Source organism: Caretta caretta, chromosome 10 (genome assembly GCF_965140235.1).
Source record: "Caretta caretta isolate rCarCar2 chromosome 10, rCarCar1.hap1, whole genome shotgun sequence".
In the NCBI taxonomy this organism is placed as follows: domain Eukaryota; kingdom Metazoa; phylum Chordata; order Testudines; family Cheloniidae; genus Caretta; species Caretta caretta.
In genome coordinates this window covers 58,415,229-58,440,787 of record NC_134215.1, presented here as the reverse complement: position 1 = coordinate 58,440,787, position 25,559 = coordinate 58,415,229, and the positions used below count along the sequence as shown (strand labels likewise).

Below are 25,559 nucleotides of genomic sequence, written 5' to 3'. Positions count from 1 at the left end.
GTGGAACCGGGCCTTGACCAGGAACTTGTTGAGCCCGCGCAGGTCTAGGATGGGGCGAAGGCCCCCTTTGGCCTTGGGGACGAGGAAGTACCGGAGGTAGAGCCCCTTCCCCCTTAGGCCATGCGGCACCGCCTCTACCGCCGCCGCCTCTAGCAGCGAGAGGACTTCCTTCTCTAGGAGATGCTCATGAGAGGGGTCCCTGAAGAGGGATGGGGAAAGGGCGTGGGAGGGAGGCGAACTGCAGCGAGTACCTGTTCCGTACCGTACCGTGAGTAAGACCCAACCTGTCTGACGTAATGGTGGACCATGCACGGGAGAAACGGGACAGGTGGTTCAGAAAACAAAGGGACAGATCCGGTGACTGGTCTGGTACGCTGTCCCTGAGCACACCTTCAAAAGCCTGGCTTAGTGCCCGGCTAGGGTTTGTGCTGGCCTTGGTTCTGGCCCGGCGCATTATTGTTACTATTGTTGTTGCGCTGTCGCCTGTTATCCCTGCCTCGCCTACGGTAAGGCGCGTGCCGAAGGTGAGGCTGGTACTGGCGTTGAGGGGGAGGCTGCAGCTTAAAGGGCTTCTTCTGGATCGCTGGGGTGTGCATACCCAGCAACTTAAGTGTAGCTTGCGAGTCCTTGACGCTGTGCAGCCTCATTTCTGTCTGGTCCGAGAAGAGCCCTGACCCTTTGAAGGGGAGGTCCTGGAGTGCATTCTGGATCTTGGGCGGCAGGCCTGACTCCTGGAGCCACGCCAAGCGCCTCTTGACCCGACTGTTCTAGCCGCTGCGTCTGTCGAATCCAGGGAGGCCTGGAGAGAGGTCTTGGCTACTGCCATGCCCTCGTCCACCAGGGCTGTGAACTCCTGTCGGGAACCTTGCGGGAGGTTGTCCTTAAACTTCTCCACCACCGCACAGGAGTTGAAATTGTGCCTGTTGAGGATGGCCTGCTGGTTCGCAGTCCTCAACTGAAGGCCCGCAGATGAGTACATCTTTCTACCAAAAAGGTCTAGGCATTTCGCCTCCTTGGCCTTAGTGGCCAGGGCCTGCTGTCCATGGCGCTCCCTTTCATTTACCGCTGAGACCACTAGGGAGCATGGACTCGGGGTGGCAGAACAGGAACTCATAGCCTTTAGAAGGGGCAAAATATTTATGCTCGACTCCCTTGGCTGTTGGAGTGCTGGAGGCTGGGGTCTGCCATACAGTCGTCTTGTAGTTGGACTGAATGGTCTTAATGAGCGGGAGTGCTATTCTGGATGGACCTTTGGGGCTCAAAATGTCCACCATGGGGTCCTCCTGCTCAACTGTCTCCTTGGCCTGCAAACCCAAGTTCTGGGCAACCCTGCGCAGCAATTCCTCGTGGGCTCTATGGTCTATCGGTGGAAGGCCGGACACCTCTGAACCCACCACCGCCGTATTCGGGGAAAACAAGGAGGTTAAGCTGCTGCTCAACCCCCTCCAGTTGGTCTTCCTGCTGCCCTTCTCCCGTGGGAAGGGCTTCCGGCTCAGGCCGGGGCAGGAGTCCATGGGATAGCACCAGACTCTGTGCCAGTCTCTCCCATTTATCCTGCGGGGAAGCTGGAGGTCTGGAAACTGTAGCCTCCAGCACCTTCTGGAATCAGTGCAGGGACCAGGACCGCTGCACTGAGTAACTTGCCCTTGACGCTCCTGATAGGCCCAGGGGGTCCAGAAGGGCCAATGGCCTGACGGCCCCCATTGGGGTTGCCAGCCCACCTGAGGGTCCCTGCTGCCTGGGGCCCGGTGCAGCTAGCTATAGTGGCCAGAGTCGGTGCCAGACTGCAGCGATGCCGATCACAAAGGCCATGGCGGTGCCAATGATCTGCACCGGGGGAGAACGAGCAGCTCCTGGCTGAGCGGGAGCAGGACCGGTATCCCCGGGACCGGGACTGTCTGCGGGAGTCCTCTGGCAAGGGCTGTCTCAGCACCAGGAGGAGTTGGTCTCTGGGTGGTGCCAGAGTGTGGCGTGCCCCTTCCGATGCCTCCCTGCGCTGACCCACTGCTGGTGCCGCAACCTCCTTCTGGGCCGCTGGCAACTGTGAGTCTGCGGAGTCGGAGCTCAACCGGGACCAACTTCGGGAGCGGTGCTGGGACGGTGTCCTTGAGCAGCACACCACTGCCAGCTTACCCCTCGATAGCACCCAAGACATGGGTGCCGGAGGGTTCTCCCCATATGGGAGGGGGCTCGCCACCGACAGCTCGATGAGGTCCTTTACAGCCTCAAAGGTGCCAGGCGTACAGGGCTGATCCATTATGCCCTATAGCCCATTGTCCGCACTGAGCTCACTTAGGTCCGGGCTTGGTGGGACTTGTGCTGCCGGGATCGCCGGTGTCAGAGCCGGTGCCTCGGCCTTCCTGCTCTTATCGGCGCTCGGTGCCTTGGAAGGTGCCAGCCTCCTATGTGGGGAATGACTGCGCCTTCATTTTGGCTGCGCAGGGGATGGCACCGGGGAGGACGAGTGGTGCCGGGGCCTAGCCTGGCACTCTGGGGCCAACAGTTTATGGTGCTTAGCTGGTGCCGGGTCTCTCGATGGCTCCGCGGCACTATGCACTGAGGAAGTCTGAGCCAGCATTGGGCACTCTGGGCCTGGTGGCTGCAATGCACCCTCCATCAACAGCTGCTTTAGACAAAAGCCTCTTTCTTTCCTTGTTCTTGGCTTAAACGCCTCGCAAATCCTACACCCTTCAGTTTGATGTCCGTCCCACAGGCAACGTAGACATGAGTCATGGGGGTCACTAACTGGCATAGGTTTGCAGCATGTGGCGCAAGCCTTGAAGCCGTGGGCCTGCGGCATGCCCTGCAGCAGGTGCTAGAAGCCTCCAAGCACCTAATGACTTAAGTGTCCACAATAGGTATGTTAACAAACTGATAACAGCTACTCTAAAGGCTAAGGGACTGCTCTTCTACGAGAGGGAGAGAGAGAGAGAGAGAGATTGTTCCAATGCTGCCATGGAGGGTAAGAAGGAACTGGAGGGGGTCGGGCCAGCAGGGGTATATATGCACAGCGCAGTGGTGCCACTCGGGGGGCCCTGCCAGGAGCTGCTAAGGGGAAAAGTTTCCGACGCTCAGGCAGACAGCGCACGCACACCTAAACGTGAAATGGACATGAACAAGCACTCGAAGAAGAACAATAGTTATATACTGGACACTACTAGCAGAGACTACTTATCTAAATATCAGTTCAATTAAAATGACTCAAATGTAAAGAGATGTAAACGTCTTTGGTCTTAGTGTTTTTAAGCAGAATTCTACAGATTAAAAGACAGATCACACTGAAGCCAGCCGGCCATACTTGAATACTCTGATTCTTCACACATTGTTTTCCCACCAATGCCACCAGCAAGTTTTCTGGACACTGAGCTGAAGGGTATTTTGATTCTTCTCTATGCAGGGAACTGATAGCAGTTAAAAATCAAGTAATGAAGTAGTATTACAGCCCTAGCCTGTACATCAGATATTTCTGTAGAGAAAAACCAGCTCTAAATGCACCACGAGCCCAGGAAAGCAGTTACAATATGAGGTCCTCTGCATCTTCACCCACAAACAAGAACTTTTCTCAGCAGTAGCCTCTGATCCTCGAAAAGCCCCAGAAGGAAACAGAGCCACAGAAAACAAAAGTTTTGTAGGTGGTATCAGAGCTGTTCAATTAAGTTTATGAAACACCCATCTGGTATCGTTAGATTTTTGCTCTGGAAAAATTTCAGCAAGTTACAGCAATTAATTCATGAAGTTGTTCTAAGCGTTCAAACCTTTATAAAGAATTATTTTGATAAGTGCATGTACATAAAAGCAGAAACTTTTTTTTTAAACTAATGCAAGAAAATGTAAACACAGCAAGGTATTGTTCTGAATTGGAATGTTAAACAAAAATTGAACAGCAAGTTGAAATTTAATTAGTTTTCAATATTTTGAAATATTCATAAATTAGTATTCCAATAATATTCTTTAATTTTCAATAAATATTTTGAGATACATTTACCATTAGCACAAGTGCAAAAGTGCTTCTCCCCATCTAAAAAGAATAGCTTTGTTCTCCTTACAAAAACATCTCGTGTAGGAAGTCTTTGGATAATTGCTTGGAATTACAATTTTTCATACTTCTGCAATATTTTAATGGTATGTTATAAAAGTCACTATGCCTAAGAAATAAGCCGAGGTCTTCAAAGTCAATTTAAAAGGGTAAAGCTTCTGAAATGAGAATTAAAGCACTGTAATAAAAACATATAGATGCACCACACTTCTACAGGTTTCAGAGTAGCAGCCTTGTTAGTCTGTATCCGCAAAAAGAAAAAGGAGTACTTGTGGCACCTTAGAGACTAACCAATTTATTTGAGCATGAGCTTTCGTGAGCTATCATCCGATGAAGTGAGCTGTAGCTCACGAAAGCTTATGCTCAAATAAATTGGTTAGTCTCTAAGGTGCCACAAGTACTCCTTTTTCTTTTTGCGGATACAGACTAACACAGCTGTTACTCTGAAACCAAGCTAAGGTAAGAATTCAGTCAGGGAATGAGGTTTTAATATATAAATTCCCCCGCTAATGCCCCAGTCTTACAACTGGCTCCATGCAGGCAGACCACTACACACAGGCAGAGCCTTAAAGTAGGTCTACACTACAAACACTTCAGCAGCATGGCTGTGGTGCTGCAATGTAGACACTTGCTACAGCAACAGAAGGATTTCCATCGCTGTTGTAAATCTATCCCCTCAAAGGTGGTAGCTAGGTCTGTGGAAGAATTCTTCCATCAATCTAATGGTGTCTGTACTTGGGCTTATGCTATGTCTACATTGAAACCGCTTCAGCAGCACAATTGCAGCTATGCCGCTGTTGCACTTCAGTGTAGACACTCACTACAGCGACAGGGGGGTTCTCTCACTGCTGTTGTTAATCCTCCTCCCCCCAATAAGCAGTAAGTAGGTTGATGGAAGAATTCTTCCATCAACTTAGCACCATCTACAACTGGGATTAGGTAACCTAACCCCTACAGAGCTCAGGGTGTGGATTTTTCATGCTCCTCAGAAACGTGGCTGGGTTGACCTAAGTTTTAGGTGTAGACCAAGGACTTGTCTGGTGCAGCCCATTGCAGACTCAGGGTCTATGTTTCAAGACATTTCACCTAAACCCTACAAGCTCAAATGGGTCTGCACTCAAGATGACTTTTGCAAACAGATCATAAGAGACATCTTTTCTGGGTGGTATTTTTTTAAGTGCCAGTTTACTGTAGTTAAGTGGAGAGGGAGAATATTGCACAAAGTGTATTTACAATCTTTGCTAGCATGATTTAACAACAATCAGTGCTTAAACCTCTGAAACACACCAAGCAGTAATTTTTAATGTATATTCAGAACAGAGTTATGACTGAATATCAAAGAAATCAGTTCATACAATAGCAAATGTAAAAAACTAAACAGATTTATTCCATATTACCATAAAAATAAGTTTTGTATAAAACAAAATCTATATTCATAGTTAGGAATCCCAAGGCTGAATATGTGCCCTTAACCCATCCACCGACCTATGTACATAATGATTTCTTGATCCAATATCTGTTTACTTAAGTTGGCAAACGTCACCCACAACATTGAATTGCTTGTTTTTGTGGCTGAAACTCCAGCACCACCAGTTTTAAAGTGTCATAATTTTATAACACTTAATTGTTTTGAATGCATTCTTAAACTAAAGGGCAAAGATTAAATATACACACAATGCTCAGTGTAGAAATTAACGTAAGAATTACCAGACCAGACATATCTAGTCCACTATTCAGCCTGCAGCAGTAGGCAGTACCGCATGTTTTAGGAGAAGGTGCAAAAATCCCAATTGGGCAATTTTGTACTAACCTGCTGTGATTATTTAGAGATCTACATAACACTTCTGAATTGTGGTTGATTTGATGAAGTTTCTGCATCACTAAATGTCTCAGGGGATGTATAGTCAGTCATCTGCTCTCAGGGCTGGTGTCGTGTCTCTCCCAGACCAGGAGCAATGGATAGTCATCATCAAAAACAGCTCTTACTCAAGAGGGAGCACCTTAGGACAATGGAAATGCTGAAGCCTATGGGAACCTGTTCAACCAAGTTTGTTCACAGAGTGGGGGTTTGGAGCAGTGGCTTTTCTCCATAAGGGACACAAAAACCAGGGGATAGGCTACACTGAAAACTTACATCTGCACAGATCTCTCTCTCTCAGGATGTCAGAAACCCATCCTCAGAGATGTAGCTATGCCGACCTAACCCCCGGTTTAGACAGGGCTAGGTCAATGGAAGAGTTCTTCTGTCGATCTAGTTACTGCCTCTAGGGGAGGCCAATTAACTACAGCAACAAGAGAACCCCTCCCATCACTGTAGTGATTGTCTGCACTGAAACACTGCTGCTGTATAGCATATTAAGTGTAGATATAACCTAGGGGCGGGTATAGCCCTTTAAAACCAGAAGCAGAAGAGAGAGAGAACGAGAAATATTTGACTGCGGGACACCAGCTGCAGCTAGAGGAAACGGACTGCAGAGGTCAGACAGTGACTCCAGGATCTGGAAGAGAAGCCTGACCTGGAGGAATGGAGTCCTGGAACCACAGGAGGACACAGAATACAATCCCAAAGAATGCTGAAAAGTGTTGAGGAAACTGAGGCAAGGATTTTAGCGCAGATGTTTCTTGTTTTGCCTAGATCTGTACCTCTGATGCCATCTTATGTGAAGAGTGATAGATAAACTTGCCTACGGTTTCCAATACTATTTGCTTCAGCTATTAGATGTCTCTGAAGGGATAAACCATAAAAGCAGAGTGTCCACAACATTGGAATTCTGGGATGGATGTAGTTAAGCTACTGGAAAGTCTTGGGAAGATGATGCTAGTATCAGGGCCTAGGCAAGCGGGCAATATAGTCCCAGCTCGGAGAGAGGCCAGAGTTAGATGGAGGATCTTTACCCTGAGAGTGTGCTTAGAGACCCAAAGCCAGAGGTAGTGCTTGGAGTCTGCTCAGAAAGCCAAAACACACAGAAGTCCAGTGCTGAGATCTAAATTCAGCGGCCTGCTGAGTGTCTACAAGGAGCTCAACCAGAACTGTGACACCTGTCTGTGTAGGAAGTTTCCTCTTAACCCCTTCAGTAAGAAGTTGGCTTATGCCCTGAAGCACACAGATTTATATCCCTTCCGTACTTTTTTTTTTTAAAATCCTTTCTAAGGTAACTGCAGATGTTCTAATGCTATCTTTTAAAGAAACCTGTCAGGTTCCTGGACTCAGTTACCTTATGGCACTGGAGTGCAACAGCCTAGTTTACAGTGGAAAGTATTTCAAAGATCACTATCTAAATTTTATTTAGCTATTTTCATCCAGTGGAGCTTTAAAATTAGCATGTAGATAAAGCTACATATATGGATGACTTATCCACCATTGAAGATACTTATGGTAAAACGCAGCAGATAACTATCAACATACTATGGTAATATTTAGAACATGGAATACCACACGAGCTAAATTTTTTAGGGAAGCAAAATGTAGTAAGAGATGATGGAATCTGTTTACAATACTGGTACTTTTCTGGAGAGTGTCATTGATTATTTACTGATCACAAGTGGTCAATGTGAAACTGAGGATGTCATATCACGTCCATATCAAATTATAAACCCCATGTTGTTTCAGGGCTCTACTTTCCATTGTAATCATTTGGAGCATGACCTTCATGCTGCATTACAACCTCCTTTGTTGATCAGAGCATCCATTTTGTAGCAGCAGCATGACACCTAGCAGAAAGACTGTCTGAGAATCTATGGCACAACCATCAATGTTGAATGACTCTGCCCTATTGGAACAATGTGTTTTCTTCCAGTAGGGCCCTTGACTTTAAACGTCTCTATACACATAACAAAATAGGGAGGGGAGCTGAAGCACACAGGCAAGAGGGGGACTCTTCTAAGCAAGAGGCCAGACCATCGCAACATGCAAGAGTTCAGCAAACTTTTCCAGTCACCCTCTCCGCTAATGGACCGCGGGTTAAGAGGGCCATGCTGAAATATTTTAAGATAGCTATATATTATATATATACATACATACACACACACACACACACACCCCCCAGGATTACATACATATTCACAGTGTCCCAAATACTGCAGGCCTAGCTGTTAACGGTGCTTTGCAAGAATATAAATTCAAATGTGTAATCTAATAAAAACACTACTACTACTACACAGAGGTGAAAGTAACTCAGGACACTTACTGGTATGGGGGCGGCTCTGGCCCCTAGAAGGGGCAGGGCTAGGGGTCAGTATCCCCCAGCCAGCCCTTCCAGGCTGCCTGGTCTGCGCCGCCTGGGGTTCCCGTGGCGATTTAAAGGGCCCCTTCTCCCCGTTAGCAGTAAAGACGTACAACATGTTTCCGCCCCGCGCTTCCTGTCCATTTCTAGGTCAGTGAGTTAGTGAACAAATCTGTAGTGCTACACAGCAAGTTCCTGTACCGCGCGTTAACGAGTCTCACGTGTTAAATAGGTAGCGCTGGGAGGTATGGCGCTACCGCGCGTTAAGTGGATTCGCATGTAAATGGGCCTGTACTGTAAACCTGTATTGACCTAGATACATCACTCGGGGGCGTGAAAAATTCACACTCCCGAGAGACATAAAATTAAGCTGACCTAAGCCCCAGTAGTGACACCATTAGGTTGACAAAAGAATTCTTCCCTCAACCTAGCTACATCTCTCAAGGAGATAGATTTACTATAGTTATAGCCGACAGAGCTAGCTTTAGCATCTTATTTCACTTTGCAGTAAGTCAAGGAACCTACAGGCCCATATCCTGCAAGATATTAGCTTAAGCAGTTAACATAAGGTATAAATTATCATAAGGCTTTGAGGCCTGTGAACTCTGGCATAAATAAATGGCAAAGTCACTCTGAGTTTTGGGGAACTGGGAATAGTGTGCTTAAGGGAAGGGGCTGTCTAAAATGCTACCAGGTTACCACGGGAATGCTGAACTGATACTAGGCTTGGATACGTTCGGATAGATTGTCAGCAGATGCTTAGCCATGGATTTGCCCTGGCAATTAACTGATGTATATAATAATAAGCTAAAATCATTAATATACTTATCTATAGGGTAAAAGTTGGATATGGACAAGGGATGCTGAGCATTTGAATGAATATTCATGACAGCCCCTGGGCCCTACAATAGGCCAAACCACTACATAAAGGGGGTCATTGTCGTCTGTCAATCTGGACCATCGGACTTGTTTGGCATGCCAGGGTCAGAGCAGGTTGCCTCTTACCATCAGATCTCCAAGCAAGGGTATGACTATATGAGTATATATATGTGAGGAACGGCACAAGATATCACCATAAATCTGTATTTTTGCTATCTTTTTATCCGGTTTGGAGCTTTGGTGGTTTTACTAATTGTGTTCACAAAAAGGTGTTAAAGCTTTGCTTTGCCCTCAGCCTGAGTGTCTACATTATGTACTCTGGGGTTCCCAGCCAGATATTGAACTCAATAACCTTGATTCTGTCATGCCAAATCCTGGGACTAGAACTTACAGTACTCTCTTTAAATTAGTATTAATGGGAAATCAATAATAATTGATAACTACTAAAGAATCGGGCAACACAGCAACAGAAAAACCCCTTCCGTCGCATAGCTGTAGAACTGTGCTGCTGTAGCACTTGTAGTATAGACAGTCTCAGAGCAAATTTGACCATAAAAATCAGGAAGTGCAAAAGTTATGTTAAATGCAAGAGTTCTCTTTTTTAAAAGAAAATGCTACCGGCAGGACCAGAGTTTTTCAAATCTTTGCAGCACAGTGCTAGTTTTCTCCCACACACCCCATTTATCTACAATGACACTATGGAACTACCTAATTTTCTCCGGCAACATGGAATTAGGTAACTTTAGTTTTCAGTTATGTTTTCATGCACAAGAATAGAAAATGCATTTTTAGTGGCTTACAAAATTCAGTACTTTGTCCCAAATTGGACTATTTTCTTCAATGAAGACTACTCATAGGCAAAAGTTCAGTGTACAACTTTGTGCTATTCACAAAGTCCAAAAATGCATTACAAAACCAAGAATAACTATGCCACTCCACTCTTAATATATTTCAAAAACCAAAAGAGATTTAATCTTAGCCAAAAATTAAATCTTTGGTTTGAGGTTAAATAAGAAAATTTGAGTAAGTCTAAGTAAAAATGAGAGGTAGTTACAACTCAGTGTGATTTACTCTGAACACTTACAATTAATTCACTTGCATTATAAAAGGTATCTTTAAAATATTTTAACATTCAAGTTACATAACATTCATATGCAGTGGTGTAGTACTTCAACCAATGCACTTGTATTTTGTTAAAATAAATGGAAAGTATTCTTAAGGTGAACAGCCTTAAATAAAAATTACTCACCTTCCATGCGCATGAAAATTTAGGTGCAGAAACTGGTCTTCATGCAACACTGCTCTTTTGGCACGCTGGTGTTTTTGGTGTAATGAATCCACATCATATGACAATCCTTCATAATGTTTAATGTATTTATTTAAAGGATTTCCATACTGGCCTGTGAAAAGAAAAAAAAAACAGTAATCTGAGTCTCAGCATTTCGAAAGTATCAGTGAATAGAACTTGATGTTTTTCTTTTGCACTCCTAAAAGAAAAACATACTTGTATTTTCATTCTGCAATGCTAGCATTACAGTTTCTACTCAAAATTGAAGGCTTACTTCTGCAAGCCAAAACATGGCGATTAAAAGCAAGTCTAAACGTGCAGTGATACAAATATTCTTTCATGTGATAACTGTGCTTCCAAAGCAGTTTTCCATGCAAGCAAAAAAGGCTGAAGAAACATCCCTGAGGATTCAGCTTGAATTCAAGCCTCTTGGCCTAGACATTTCCCTGCAGAAGGTTTTTGACTCCTGTTGAGTGCATGAGAAATTTGGAAGAGAAACCTGGCTAACCTGAGGATGGAAGGGAACTGGAGAGCTGGCCAGGAGCACTGGTATTTGAGAGCTTTGCCTGGATCTATATGTAGTGCAGACAGGGCCCAAAACAATGATTTTAAAGTTATGCTAGACATTGAGTACTTCTGCCTTAGTACAAGACTCACTGCAAGACTAGGTATCTGAACAGTCAACTGGCATTGATAAGCTAGTGAACTGACTTCTCTACCGCTGTGTAGACATCTGCCTGAAGACAAATTCTGGGTATGTGCTAAATTAGACTGCTAAAGCAACCTAACAGACAAAAGGATGGGAAGAAACAAAACAACGAAAACCAAAGGAAGGGACAGAGGATGTTAAATGGGAGGGGCATTAGAAACAGGAAAACAGGAACCCGGATGTCAAAGCTGATGGTGAGCAACCTGTGGAGTAGACAGGAGGGGCTTGGAGCAAACAGCATCTCTGTGACATTTCCCAAGTAAAACTTCAGAAAGAAAAGTGAATCTCCAGGGGACTGAGGGTTGCTGCTACTAACTCAAAATGGATGAGTGACTCCTGGGCTGGCTTTGTCTTGAAAATTTCTTCCTCCCACAAACCCTTATGGATGGGAGAGTGGTGGGGACTCATGCCCCGAATGGTGAATTCTATGTATTCAATGCTCTAGGCCATTACTTGTTTCCCTTCTATTTCATATGTTTCATATTTTTAAATAAAAAGTGAGTAAGACTTCTACTTCTATTTTGGAAAGTGAATATGCAAAAGTGATAGTACAAAATAAATTTCACACGTGATCGTTTGAGACAAGATATTCTAATAAGTCCTGACATTCATTAAGTGTGTTCTAAGCAATTATTCTTCCTACACAAGTATATTCACTATGTATAGTTTCCTTCAGTATCTGAAGCAACACAATCCGCATGTAAATTCTATGCATGAAGAATATTGTTTCAGAGTTAATAAGGCAAGCTAAAAGAAAGCTTTATGGAAACAACTAAAGAGGAAGTGATTCAATTGTTCAGACTGGGGACAAAAAGACAAGTAAAAGCTTAACTGTGGAAAGTAGTGTGGAGGAAGAATAGAGGAACAAACTCAACAGGAGAGGAAGAGATGAGTTGATGAAGATCAGCTATAATATTTTTTATATCTTGCAAAGCATTTTGAATTGGATATAAGGCACTTAAAGTGACTGAGCATGGTGATTTTGCTCCCTAAAGTGAAGGTTTCGGTCCAGAAATCTAAACCCTTAAGAATTCAAGGTGCTCATAAGAGGAAAAGCAATAAAAAGGTGGGTGCCCTCAAATTCCAGCAAATGAATGTAAACTTCAGGTGTTAAACAACTTTGAAAATCAGGCCAAAAGTTATCATACAGAATTCAAGAGAGTTTTGATGCCCCGTCATTGTTGCATTCTTTGTTCGAATGGGACACTAAACTACTACAGCATGTTGAGGAAAATTAAAAACCAGCTACCCTAATTAAAATAGGCCTTAAAACATTACACACATTTTGCATGCAGAACACACGAGTGTTTGCCATTGGTACTTTGTATGTAAATTTATATAGTTGGAGACAAGGAGGCCTTCAGTATTGTCATTAAACCCAAGCGGAAGAACAAAATGACCAATTTATAATCCTTCCTCTTGCAAATTCATAGAAATAGCTTCATCTGAAGCTGCTGTATTTGAAGAACACAATGGATTAGGCAGTCACGTGCATTAAGACAGCATTTTACATGTGAACATAGTTAATAATGTTGTTCAAATGTAAACACCAATTCTGCAGCAATGTACAAACACTAATTTGCAGTTAATTATGTGAAAGTCAAATTTTTTTTAAATAAGCCAATAGTTCTAAAACAAAAAATGTCTTTAGTATAACTTTTGCCAACCAGACTTCTAGAAGAAATGTTCAAATAGTACCAATATTTATTACTCAAGCTTTGCTCAGTGACTTGCCAAATCTTCCCCACATCATCCCTTTGATAGGGTATACCCCATGACTTCAAAGATGGTTTGGAGAAATACTCTGGTTCTAAATGTGGCACTGTGATTTGGTATGAAATGGAAGTAATGACAAACAAGCAGATAAAAATGGAGCAAAAGCACCATCTTCACCTTCACTCAGGATTAAGTGGGAGTAAAAGGAATTTCAGATAATTTATTTTTAAAGTTAATACACACAGTTGTTGATATCCAAGTTAATGTACTGGAAGTAAGATATGCGGTCTTTTATTTCCAGTTTTCAACTCCAGATCTGATCACTATTTAGTTACCTATATGAAATGGACTGGTGATTTGAACATTTCCTTGTGCAAAAGTGTCCATATAAAAAAACTCCAAGGACAAAATTTCTATCTTGTTCTACTTCTGTTACTGTGGCACATTCACCATCTGCTTTTTTCTCCCTTATGATTTTTTTAATGTGCTCACCACACTTAAAACTGGTTGCTCATCTATTTGAGAATCATCTTTTCTATTCTCAAGGTTCTCCTCCTCGGAAACTCATTCTTCTGTTTCCTGTCCTTGATCTTCCAGAACTTGGCCTGGACTATCCCCTTTTCTCTAGAAATAAATTGTCAGATGGGATCTGGAGGATTTCACTATGGTAAAAATAAACATATCCAAGGAAAAATCAGATCCGTGAGTTTTCTCCAAATAATTAATTTAAGGGTAGGAGAAAATGTAGTTTTCCCAATGAGTAAGTAAGTAGTTTAATCCCAAACCAAGCCAATCCCCTGGATGCCAGGACTCTGTTGCTCAGCCCATCTCCCTGGCCAGCACAGCTCCACAGGGATTTCCCCAAACACCACTATCCCCTTTAAAGGTAGTTTTCCAACAGAGAAGGCTACTGAAGAATTAATGCAGCCCCCAAGACTTTACCTCTGTAACTTGTGGCATTTGCTGCCATTAGATAGCTACATGTTATGTTTAAATAAAATTTCATTTTTAAATTTAATTCATTTAATTTTCATTCACCTCCTTGTTCTATGAGAAGATAAATAAGTGCTAGAGAAAGTCAATCTGAAGGCATTCTTATCTCTTATGTCACCTCATTCATTTCCTCATCACACTAATTTCAATCTTTAAAAATATCCTGGATTTTCCATACCTCCAGTAATTGTCCCCCATTTCTGAATCTGTTATACTTCTGGTATATTTTTTCTGGAGATGAAGTATCCAGAAATGAACTAAGTAGTCAAAGTAGAGGGTTTACCATTGATTTGCACCTCCCCTTATCTCCGTAGCCAAATTCAAGTGAGGATTCATCCTCCCAAAATGAGGACAATAGAGCAGAGGCCTCTGTGTATGTGCCAAGAGTGAGACAGTTGCAAATTTAGTTTCATTGTAAGTTGCTACCTTCAGTTTTTTTAGATTTTATATTCATGGTTTTAATCCAGGCCATTACTGTGATCGGATCACTTTCTATTGTAAAACAAATACACTAGCACTGCATTTGAATTTTCTTTTCCATTTCTGGCCCCCAAAGGAAATTATGCATGCTTTAACTATTGAAGCAAATACTGGTATACTATGCGCAGCTTAGAAGAAGAGCAAGGGTGAAGCAGTGAGCTTTACATTTGGATTGGAAGGAGGCAATGTTTACTCTACTAAGACATGGTTAGGCATGGCTTTTCAGAGAAATCACTCCATAGCTGTACATAACAGAATTTTGGTTGGGACACCATCTTTATGATAGATTCATTTCAAGACTCTCACAGTTTTTACCCCCATATACAAGTTCTGCCCTGCTACTGCTGCAACAAGGGAACGATACTACACACTTCATCTTCCCTAAACACAAAAGTGTTCTCCATGACTAGCCAATCGCTGTATTTCATTTAGATTTACACAAGAAAAAATTCCCATGCAAAAAAAGTTAAATGCTCCATCAAAGGATGACCACCCAGCATTAAATTACATACAAGAAACAATTAACTCAGCCAACCAATATACTATTCAAAGCAACAGAACAGCCTCCTAAATCATAAGAACACTCAGTCTTTGCTCCAAACTATGTCAGATACGTGGCCCTTTATGCATGCTATCCACCAATACTATAAAGTAAAAATGGTTGATTATATTCTGGCTTATTTATTTGCTTTCATGTACAATTACATTTTAAAAAGAGAAACTAAGGACTAAGCAGACGTAATTTTTAGGAATACTCTGCAATTAAGTACTGCCGATTCTTCAGGCTCTTTGGCAGAGCAGTAATTACATTTGCCTAAGCATAATAAGTTTAAAAGGATTTAACTGGAATGAAGTCTAAAATATCAAAGAATTTTTTAACTCACAGTCATTTCATACCTGGCTCTTATTAATGTCACTTTATATAAAGGCCATCTTTTATTCTCCCAAGTCAAGCATTCAAAGGAACATAAACACGATCTATTTTCAGCCTACCCTGCCCAGATCTCTTATAAAAGTTCAAAGCATTTATGCTATAGTAGAGAAACAACACCTAACTTCCTGACAGTATAACAAAGTATTAAAGCTAGTTTCTGTTTTTGCTTAATTTGCTTTTAAATAGATTCACTAGAGAGGTGGAAATAACCTCAGAAGTGCATTCTATCCCATTTCATTCAGCCTGGTAAAATATTAAGTCCAGCAACAGAGAAACATCATTCTCTAATTTAAAGAATATTCAAAGGACCTGTTCAGCTATCAGGAAAATGGTTCAGCTACTTTGGAATGTGCATGTTCTGCATGAAGATGAATAAATGGGTTAATAAGCTAATCAGGCTGGGATAGGAGACACCTCTCTCTCTTTTTATTTTTTATATACACACAAAAGAGAGAAGGGTACCCATAAATTCCCTTAAAGATTAAGTGGACCTTCCAATAGCATAGGGGCGGGCAAATTTTTTGGCCAGAGGGCCACATTGGGTTTCCAAAATTGTATGGAGGGCCATTTAGAGGAGGCTAGGTCTCCCCGAACAGCCAGCTGTGTGTGGCCCGGCCCTCGCCTCCTATCTTACCTCCCTGCTTCTCGCCCCGTGACAGCTCCCCCAGGACTCCTGCCCCATCCAACTCCCCCGCCCCATCCCATGACGGCCCCCCCTGGGACTCCTACCCCATCCACCACCCCCTGCTCCCTGACAACCCCCGGACTCCCAACCCAACTGCCCCCTGCCGCTCCCTCCAACTCCCCCCCATTCCTGACTTGCCCCCCCGGGACCCCTGTCCCATCCAACCACCCCTTCTCCCTGTCCACTGACAGCCTCCGGAACCCCTGCCCCTGACTGCCTCCCGCCGCCCCATCCAACGCCCCCTCTCCTTCCTGACTGTCCCCCTGCCCCCCAGGATCCCTGCCCTCTGACCCCCCCGACCCCTGACGACCACCCCGAACTCCCCTGCCCTCTATCCAACCCTCCCTGCCCCCTTACCGTGCTGCCTGGAGCACTGGTGGCTGGCAGCAATACAGCCGCGCCGCTCAGAGCACCAGGTCAGGCTGCGGATCTGCAACTGCGCTGGACGGCCACCCAGAGCATTGCGCCGGCAGTGCGGTGCACTGAGGCTGCGGGGGAAGGGGTCACAGCAGGGGAGGGGTTGGGGGCGAGCCTCCTGGGCCAGGAGCTCAGGGGCTAGGCAGGAGGGTCCTGGAGGCCGCATGTGGCCCGCAGGCTGTAGTTTGCCCACCTCTGCAATAGCAGGTATCAGAGCCCTAGTCTATGGGGGAAGTAGGAATTCACACACCCAAGTTTGTTTGCTGGTCTATTTGTAACATTTAAAAATATCAGGATAGGAGGGCCTCATGAAAATCATCTTTTTTAAGCTAACAACTCTTAAGAAGTTTCCTTCAGGAAGTCTCACCTAGAAATATTTAGGGCAATGAATCATGGCAAGTAAAGTAACATGTAGACTGGCAGGCATACAGCTGATCTCCACTCCACTGCGCCAATTAGTAATTAAAATGAGGCTCACTAAGATACCTTTCTAAAAAGTGAGACCACGAAGACCATAAACTACTTTAAATTACATAACAATGAGTACTGAAAGTTAGACAAGGTCATGGGAAAATTCATAAACCTATCCAATTTTTTCAAATCAGAATGAGCAAGCGGAATCCACTCTTCAAATGAGTGCCGAAAGAGGTAGGAGCACATATATAGTAAAGAGTTAATTCAAGGAGCAGATTAGAGCTGTGAATTACTCCTTGACTTTACAGTTCTAATTTCAATAGGACATGGAAAACAAGTTTAAAAATAATTTCCCATCTTTTTAGTCCAGTAAAAAAGTTAGGAGGACATCTTTAGCACCTGGTTAGTAAGTGCTGGATGCTTTTTTGTCCAGACCCTGTGTCCAAGCGCAAACACTTGATTACACTGTAAGAACTATGAAGCAGTAGGGAACACCTCACCAAGCTGGGTTCAATCTCCAGCAGACATTCCCATTCAGGGCGGGAGGCACCCCCCTGAAGCAGTTGTAGTGGCAGGAGGAAAGTGAGTACAGACCTCTAGAGATTTGGGAACCATCTTGAAAACCTTTTAGGAAAAAAAAGCATTGATGTCAGCAGGTACCTAGTCACTTTTTTTTAATGAAAGGGAGCTATTTCTTTCTATGGAGCTAGCATAGAAGAGAGAGCACTCTGAGTTAACAAAAGTGGAACAGTTAAGCTGGAACAACTGTAGAGAAGATAAAGGTGTGAAAATCATTTGAAGAAGCTAGTAAAGCAGCAACAAAACAAAACACAAAAAACCCACCACCAGGCTTTGTAAGCTTTTACAGTTTGCTTCCATGCTGGTATATTGTCTATCTAGATTATAAAGTCTGAAGAGTGGGATCTGTCTTATACATAAGGCTACGTTTTAGTCACGGGTATTTTTTTTTTTAGTAAAAGTCATGGACAGGTCACGGGAAGTAAACAAAAATTCACGGCTCGTGACCTGTCCATGACTTTTACTATATACCCCTAAAACTTGGGCAGAGGGTCAAGTTTTGGGGAGGGGGTGGTCCCGCGGGTGCTGAGGGAGGTGGCCCAGGACCCCGCTGGTGCTCGGGGGAGGAAGACTGGGCAGCAGTGTGTGGCCTGGGACCCTGCTGGTGCTGGGGGGACAGGGTGAGCAATGGCATGTGCCCAGGGAACCCCGCTAGTCTACGCTAGACTACCCGGCTCTGCAGGGGGCAGCAGAGGGGCCAAGGCAGCAGACGGGCCAAGCCTAGGGGGCTCCACGTGCTGCTCCTGCCAGAAGCACCGGCTGGGCAACTCCCATTGGCCAGGAACTGCAGCCAATAGGAGCTGCAGAGTTGGGGAGCCCCCTGCCCCTCTGCAGCCTAAGAACTGCAGGGCCATGCTAATGGGAGCCAGGGAGGCCCCCAGCCTGAGGTAAGCACCCCCCACACTTCCCAACCCCTGGCCCTGAGCCCCCTCCCACACACCAAAACTGCTGCTGCTGGCCTGGGGCTGCCCACTCGGGCAGCCCCTGAGCCAGCACTGGCCGCTGCAGAAGTCACAGAGGTCCCGGGAAGTCACAGAATCAGTGACTTCCATGACAGACTCGCAGCCATACTCATGCACAATGTCAAGTATATTTAAAACACAGTTAGAGTAGGACACTTAAACTGACAGTCTAACATCCAGAAGTGGAAAGTACATAAATGGGACATCCCTAAACAAGCATTTAGAAAATGACCAGAGCTCAGAAAAAGTAAGTGGACATTAGAAAATAAACATGAATGGATTTCAAACACTCTGAAGCAACATCCTAACCTTTCATTTCAACTGGGCCAGGTTTTCACCCTTTGTTTTGCTATGGTGAGAGGAAAAAAAAATATTGCCATTAATTTTGTCTGTAGGTTCAAAATATAGACAGGTGGTAATTGTGCCTCTGGGCCTTTTTCACAAAAATATACTTTAAAATACCAGTTTCCTGAAGTACTACAAAACTGATTGAACAGAAATGCAAGCAATTTTTCCTTTATATAAAAAAGTACATGTCATAAAACAGTATAAATAATGCAGCATTAGGAGTTGCTTAAAGGCACTTTAAAATATGCAGTCAACTAATATGAAGCTACATGACAGGTCTTGCAACTAAAATACCACAATTCTGTAACTTCTCCCTTAAATTAAATACTACACCAACTGATATCAGAAACTTACATCTAATCAGCGTGATTTCAAAATATTGAACACTATCTTGACTTATTGTATACTAAAAGCCATTTATGTTTTCAGCTAAATATGTTCTCTAATTCAGAAGTTACTATGGTATTTTGGTTTCTCTCAAAATAAATACATACAAGTTCTTAGCTAAGCTGACATAAAAGTGCTCCCAGTTACCCCACTGTTAGTATAAAAGTGCCAACAGAATAACTGGGCACTCATGTCCCATTTACTTTCCCCTACCACAGTGGTAAGTCAATTATTTTTTGTCAAGGTCCAGACGCCAGAGAAAATAAACAATAATGATAATAAATAATAAGTAAATAAAAAGATTTTGGGGTGCTTTCAAAAGTGTGTGGCAGTCCAGATTTGGCCCCAGTCTGCCTATATACTACCCTTGCCTTACCATTTGTTCTACAGAATACCATTTTCTGACAAAGATCTGAAAATTTACTGTTAACTATCTGACCCAAAAGGGGTGGTGGTAAAAAAATGAATTAAAGAGCACAAGCATCTACTCTAGACAAGCTTCCCTTTAAAAAAAAGTTTAAAATACAAATGGACATACGGCCAGGGAATCAAGTAGGAAATACCCATATCAAAACTCCAATAGTGCACAAGCAATAAAATCTCACAGCAGTCATTTGTAAATGGTTCATAAGCTCCCCTGAAGCTCACATTACTCAACGCCTGAATCTCCCCAAAATTTTGGGGAGCAGACTTCATAAGCAATTGCTTTGATGCACACAGGAAAATTCAAAGCATATCTTCCTATTATCACTGTTGCACATTTAATAAGAAGGTAACTGCAGACTGCCTGCTCAGTGGTAAGAGTTTATCTCCATTTCTCTGTGAAATTAAAGCAACAAGAAGGGCAGAAGAAAAGCACCTCTAATTCCTTTCCCTCCTCTCAGCAGTTGGGAAACTGTGGGGACAGGAGAAAAGAGTACAGTAATGGAGAACTCCCCAAGAGCACTGGAGGGGGAGAAGTAGGTAGATAGATAACTGCATAATTCTGCCTCCTGAAGACATCTTGTATGATTCACACTGCTGGATTTTTACCTGGGAAGACACTCAAAACTGTCCAAGCTCAAAGGTTTTCGGTCTCTAAGGACATGTCTACTTGGGGACAAAATCAACGAGAGGTGAGAAATCTATGTGCATAAAGTAGCCCCTGCACATTCAGGAGTGAACAGCAGGGGGAGGGGTTTTAATGAGCTTTAATTTACCTTGACATGATTTACCTTACATCTTGTGAGGGTTTCGGCAGGTCTATACTTAAACCACTGCAGTGGCTGTGCCGCTGTAGCGCTTCAGTGAAGACGCTACTATGCCAACAGGAGAGCTTCTCTCATTGTCATAATCCATCTCTGTGAGAGACGGTAGCTATGTTGACGGGAGAAGCCCGCGGATGGGGGTAAGGTCAGTATAACTGGATCATACAAGGGTGTGGGTTTTTCACACCGAGTGACTTAGTTATACCAGTGTAAGTCTGTAGTGTAGGCCTGACCTTTGTCTAAACAGTGAGGTGATGAGCTCTATTGGAAGGGTGATTTCTAAAGCACACAAATGTGTTGTGCATTAATGGTGCAATCTCAAGCACTTAGAAACCACACTCCCATAGTGTGCATTGATGTACAATGTAGACATACCCTAAGAACCCACAGTAGTGGGCAAAAGAATGAATTGCTTGTCTTTTGGGGACTGCATGTTACCACATAGCTTAAACCACCTTTTGGAACATTTCACTCAGTTTATGATTTAGCAGTCAGCAGAGACTGCCTAAAGAAAAATAAGCCAAAGTGAAAGGATTGCAAAGTTAGAGAAGACTAAAGAAGTGTAAAGATAAAATAAAACAACCTTCAGGAAGGTTCCCTCCAAGACAGGGGAAGTGGATGAGTGAGAATCCTAGTAAATGAGATCTTCAGAAAAGTAGTAACTATCCCTAACACAAAATACCAACTGGGCACAATTCTCACTGCTGAAGAATAAGTAGTTTGAAGGATGTCTCAAAAGAAAAGACGAAAACTATCAAGAGCAAGACCAGCAATGAACAAAGTTTTAAAAACAAGAGAAAGGGAAGATACTTCTCAAAAGCATCAGGCTTAAGACTTTGAAAGCCTGTAGAGAGCATCTAAAGAACAAGAAAAGGGAAAGTGTGGCCAACTCAAAAAAGTACATCCTAAAATAAACTCTGGGGAAGAGAAAGGTTTTTGGATTCTTACTTTAGAAAGAGGTTCTCCAACCCTGAGAATCCAAAGTGGAATTCCTTCTAGAGACAATCCCAGTAATGGTGATTTATAAACATATGTATCTGCCTTTCATATGCCCAATGAATACAGCCCTGAGTAAGTCAGTAGAAGCTGTTCAGTGTCACATCAAATGAGCCTTGACACATAGCCTTACACATTTAGGCCACCCAGGTCATTACCATTTGCAATTCAGTAGGATAGTCATTTGGACACAGTCACCTTAGCAACAGTATTGCCCAGGGAACTCCTAGGAAATTAAATGAATTTGGTGATTTTCTAAGGGTGGTCAGACTGCTTCAAGTAGAACTCTTATTTTTTTCCCTTTGATCAAACATGTGAAGAAGATGTACACTCTGCGAAAATGTTTCCAAAACCATACGTTCATTAAAGTGACTCCAAAACTGAATGAAGGCCAAGCACCAAGCCTGAAATCTCTGAAGTGCTTGAAACTCAAAAGGCAAAGCCTAGTCACAGAAATTAAGTTCTTCTTAGGTATCTGGAGGTCAACATTCCATCAGTACTTCAGAACCAGCAGCAGTGAAAGAGCAAAGTCAAAGTAAAATGAATATTTGAAAGAAACAGGCCACAGTGAAAGGAAGAGGAACACTACAGAGTTTACCTGAAGTAGGCTGAAAAGACAATAGTACCAAATGGAGAGAGTGCTTCTGCAGAGAGCCCCTTGGTGACTATGCTCAAGGAACTGACTACAGATAAGAGTCCTATGGCACACAAGCAATAGAGGGAGGGAGCTCTCTTCTACCTGCTACATCTGTGGTTAAGGAACAAAAAAGGTGAAGAATTTCAGTTCTACCAGTTTCTACTAGGAAACAGGCACCCAGGAGTGAGAATCCCAAAGAGGATCTCTTTAATTACAAAAAAAAAAAAAAAAAAAGAGCTCTCCTTGCATCAGCTGGAAGATAATTTGAGAGCTTTACATTAATCATACATCTAATAGTCAAAAGCTGTTGCCCCATCCACCAGGGTCCAAGGACAGGATCCGGAAGAATCCCAGTTTCTTCCTCCTTTTGAGCAGAATGACTTCTCACTTGACCTTACTTCCTCATGCTTAGTGTTCCCTTACACTAAAGTATTTGTATCTAGCTCTGGTTACTCTAGCTAGAAGCTGTCTGGTAAATGAAACAAAATGAAGGAATAGGGAAACTTAGATCCCTGAACACACCATCTATCACCCCCCACTTCAAACAGTGGAGTAGCAACATATTTTCAGTAGGGCTGTCAAGCTATTAAAAAAATAGTGTGATTAATCGCACGATTAAAAAATTAATCACGTTGTTAAATAATGGAATACCGTTTATTTAAAATATTTTTGGGTGTTTTCTACATTTTCAAATATATTGATTTCAATTACAAACACAGAATACAAAGTGTACAGTGCTCACTTATTTATTTTTGAACACAAATATTTGCACTGAAATACTTTTTTTTTTTGTTTTTTTACAATTCACCTCATACAAGTACAGGTGCAATCTCCACCATGAACATTAAACTTACAAATATAGAATTATGTACAAAAAAATAACTGCATTGAAAAATAAAACAAAGTTCACTCAGTCCTACTTCAGCCAATTGCTCAGACAAACAAACTTGGCTACCATTTGCAGGAGATAATGCTGTACGCTTTTTGTTTACAATGTCACCTGAAAGTGAGAATAGGCATTCGCATGGCACTGTTGTAGCCGGTGTTGCAAGATACTGATGTGCCTGATGCGCTAAAGATTCATAAATCCCTTCATCTTCATCCACCATTCCAGAGGACATGCTTCCATGCTGATGATGGGTTCTGCTTGATAACAATCCAAAGCAAAGTGGCCTGATGCACGTTCATTTTAGTCATCTGAATCAGATGCCACCAGGAGAAGGCTGATTTTCTCTTTTGGTGGTTTGGGTTCTGTAGTTTCCGCATCAGAGTGTTGCTCTTTTAAGACTTCTGAAAGCATGCTCCATACCTCGTCCCTCTCAGATTTTGGAAGGTACTTCTGATTCTTAAACCTTGGGTTGAGTGCGGTAGCTATTTTTAGAAATCTCACATTGGTATCATCTTTGCATTTTGTCAAATCTACTGTAAAAGTGTTCTTAAAACAAAGATGTGCTGGGTCATCATCCGAGACTGCTATAACATGAAATATATAGCAGAATGTGGGTAAAACAGAGGCGAAGACATACAGTTCTCCCGCAAAGAGTTCAGTCACAAATTTAATTAATGCATTATTTTTTAACTAGCATCATCAGCATGGAAGCATATCACTTGGAATGGTGACTGAAGCGTGAAGGGACATACAAATGTTTAGTATATCTGGTAGTAAGTACCTTGCAACCTGGCTACAAAAGTGCCACGCAAAGGCCTGTTCTCACTTTCAGGTGACATTGTAAATAAGAAGCAGGCAGCAGCATCGCCTGTAAATGTAAACAAACTTGTTTGTCTTAGTGATTGGCAGAATAAGAAGTAGGACTCATTAGACTTGTAGGCTCTAAATTTTAGATTGCTCTCAAAAGCAAAAGAGTTATGTAACAAACAAAAACCAACATTTGTAAGTTGCACTTTCATGACAAAGATTGCTCTGTAGTACTTGTATGAGGTGAATTGAAAAATATTATTTCATTTATCATTTTTACAGTGCAAATGTTTGTAATAAAAATATAAAGTTAGCACTGTACACTTTGTATTCTGTGTTGAAATAGAAATCAGTGTATTTGAACATGTAGAAAAACCATCCAAAATATTTAATACATTTCAATTGGTATTCTATTGTTTAATAGAAATTAATTTTTTTAATCATAATACATTTTTTTTAGTTAATCGCGTGAGTTAACTGCAATTAACTGACAGCCCGAGTTTTCGGCAAGAAAAGTGGGGAAAGAACTACTTTGGAGATATCATATGCCTTCTTACAAACACTAGTTTATAGAAGATGTTTTACAGCAAGACTTCCTTTGGATATATCTAGATGTGGTTTAAGAAGTTTGCTATTCTGGATTGTAGTAGAGAAGCTGCATTTTGGTACACCATATAAATGTATCTGTGTTTTTACCTTTGTCAATTCACTTTTTACATAGTTCTTTAACACTTGCCTGTATTTTCTTGATTTGTTTTGTATCCTTCTCTTTAAGATTAGTCTGCCTATTTAAATCTGTAATTATGTGGCTCATTTCCCCTTTAGTTATTGTATATGAGCTAAATAAATCTGGGTTACGTCTTCACTAGAAATGCACTGCTATAGCACTTCAGCATAGACACTTACTAAAGCGACAGGAGTTACCCATCAATGTAAGTAATCCACCTCCATGAGAGACAGTAGTTAGGTCAACAGAAGACTTCTGCTGTTGATGTAACATGGCCTACCATCAGTGGTTACATCAGCTTAACTACCTTGCTCAAGCGTGTGGTTTAGGGGGAGATGTTTGTTTTTTGATTTTTTAAACACCCCTGAGCGATGTAGCTGATCAACCTAACTTTTTAGTGTAGCCCTGGCCTTGGTCCCACCACCCGGAAGTCTTTGACAACACTGACAATACAATATTCTTTAACAAGCAGTAAGCTTCAGGAATTCATGAAGACTCCGGTTCTACGTTTCATTAAGAAAGTTTTGCATAGTAAAACTAGCATTTGCATCATGTAATTTATGCCAGTTCAGCTCAGTATGGTCCAATAGTTACAAATAATGGCTGAAAACAAGGAAGAGCCACTGACTCATAGTATGACCTAAAGCAAAGTATAACCCTCTGTGACACATGGCTAGAAATGGTTAAACAGCTTGTAGGCTGAATGACCCAAAGCCTACCTTTAAAAGTCATGCTAGAAAGGTATGCGAATGATAATTAGAGCCATTCGTGCTAAATAGACTAGAACGTTGAAATGCAAATCTATATTGTTAGAATTGTGTGCATCTTAGATGCTACCTGTAAACAGACAGTCCCTGTCAATATAACTATTGATTCAGAGATCAAAAGGGAATATTAAAATTTAGATGAACCTTGGGTAAAATAATGTCATTGTCTATGTCTCTGAAGTTAGTACTAGACCACCTAAGGGACAAATTGCCCTATGTTAATTTGTGTCACTAATTAATGGTGGTGCTTAGAAAGCAAAAAGTTACATCAAAAGCCTATTGTTGAACCACTTGACCAAGCAGTCCTGGATGCTAGAACACTGTATAAAAAGACCCTTGGGTCCTGCTCATCTCAGATCTGCTTAAGCTTCATGGGGGAAGTTTGAGTCATAAGACAGATCCCAGTTATGCTGGTACACCCTGAATATGATATTGGGAC

The 25,559-nt window shown here is 42.6% G+C and overlaps 1 protein-coding gene across 1 annotated transcript in view; it reads right to left on the bottom strand.

The window, feature by feature from the left end:
- Positions 1 to 25,559, bottom strand: part of ADAM10 (ADAM metallopeptidase domain 10) — a 127,433-nt gene that overhangs the window by 78,210 nt on the left and 23,664 nt on the right. Inside the window, exon 2 of the mRNA XM_048866285.2 lies at positions 10,388 to 10,538. Coding sequence (XP_048722242.1) covers positions 10,388 to 10,538 — 151 coding nt within the window. The remainder of the gene's footprint in view (positions 1 to 10,387; positions 10,539 to 25,559) is intronic.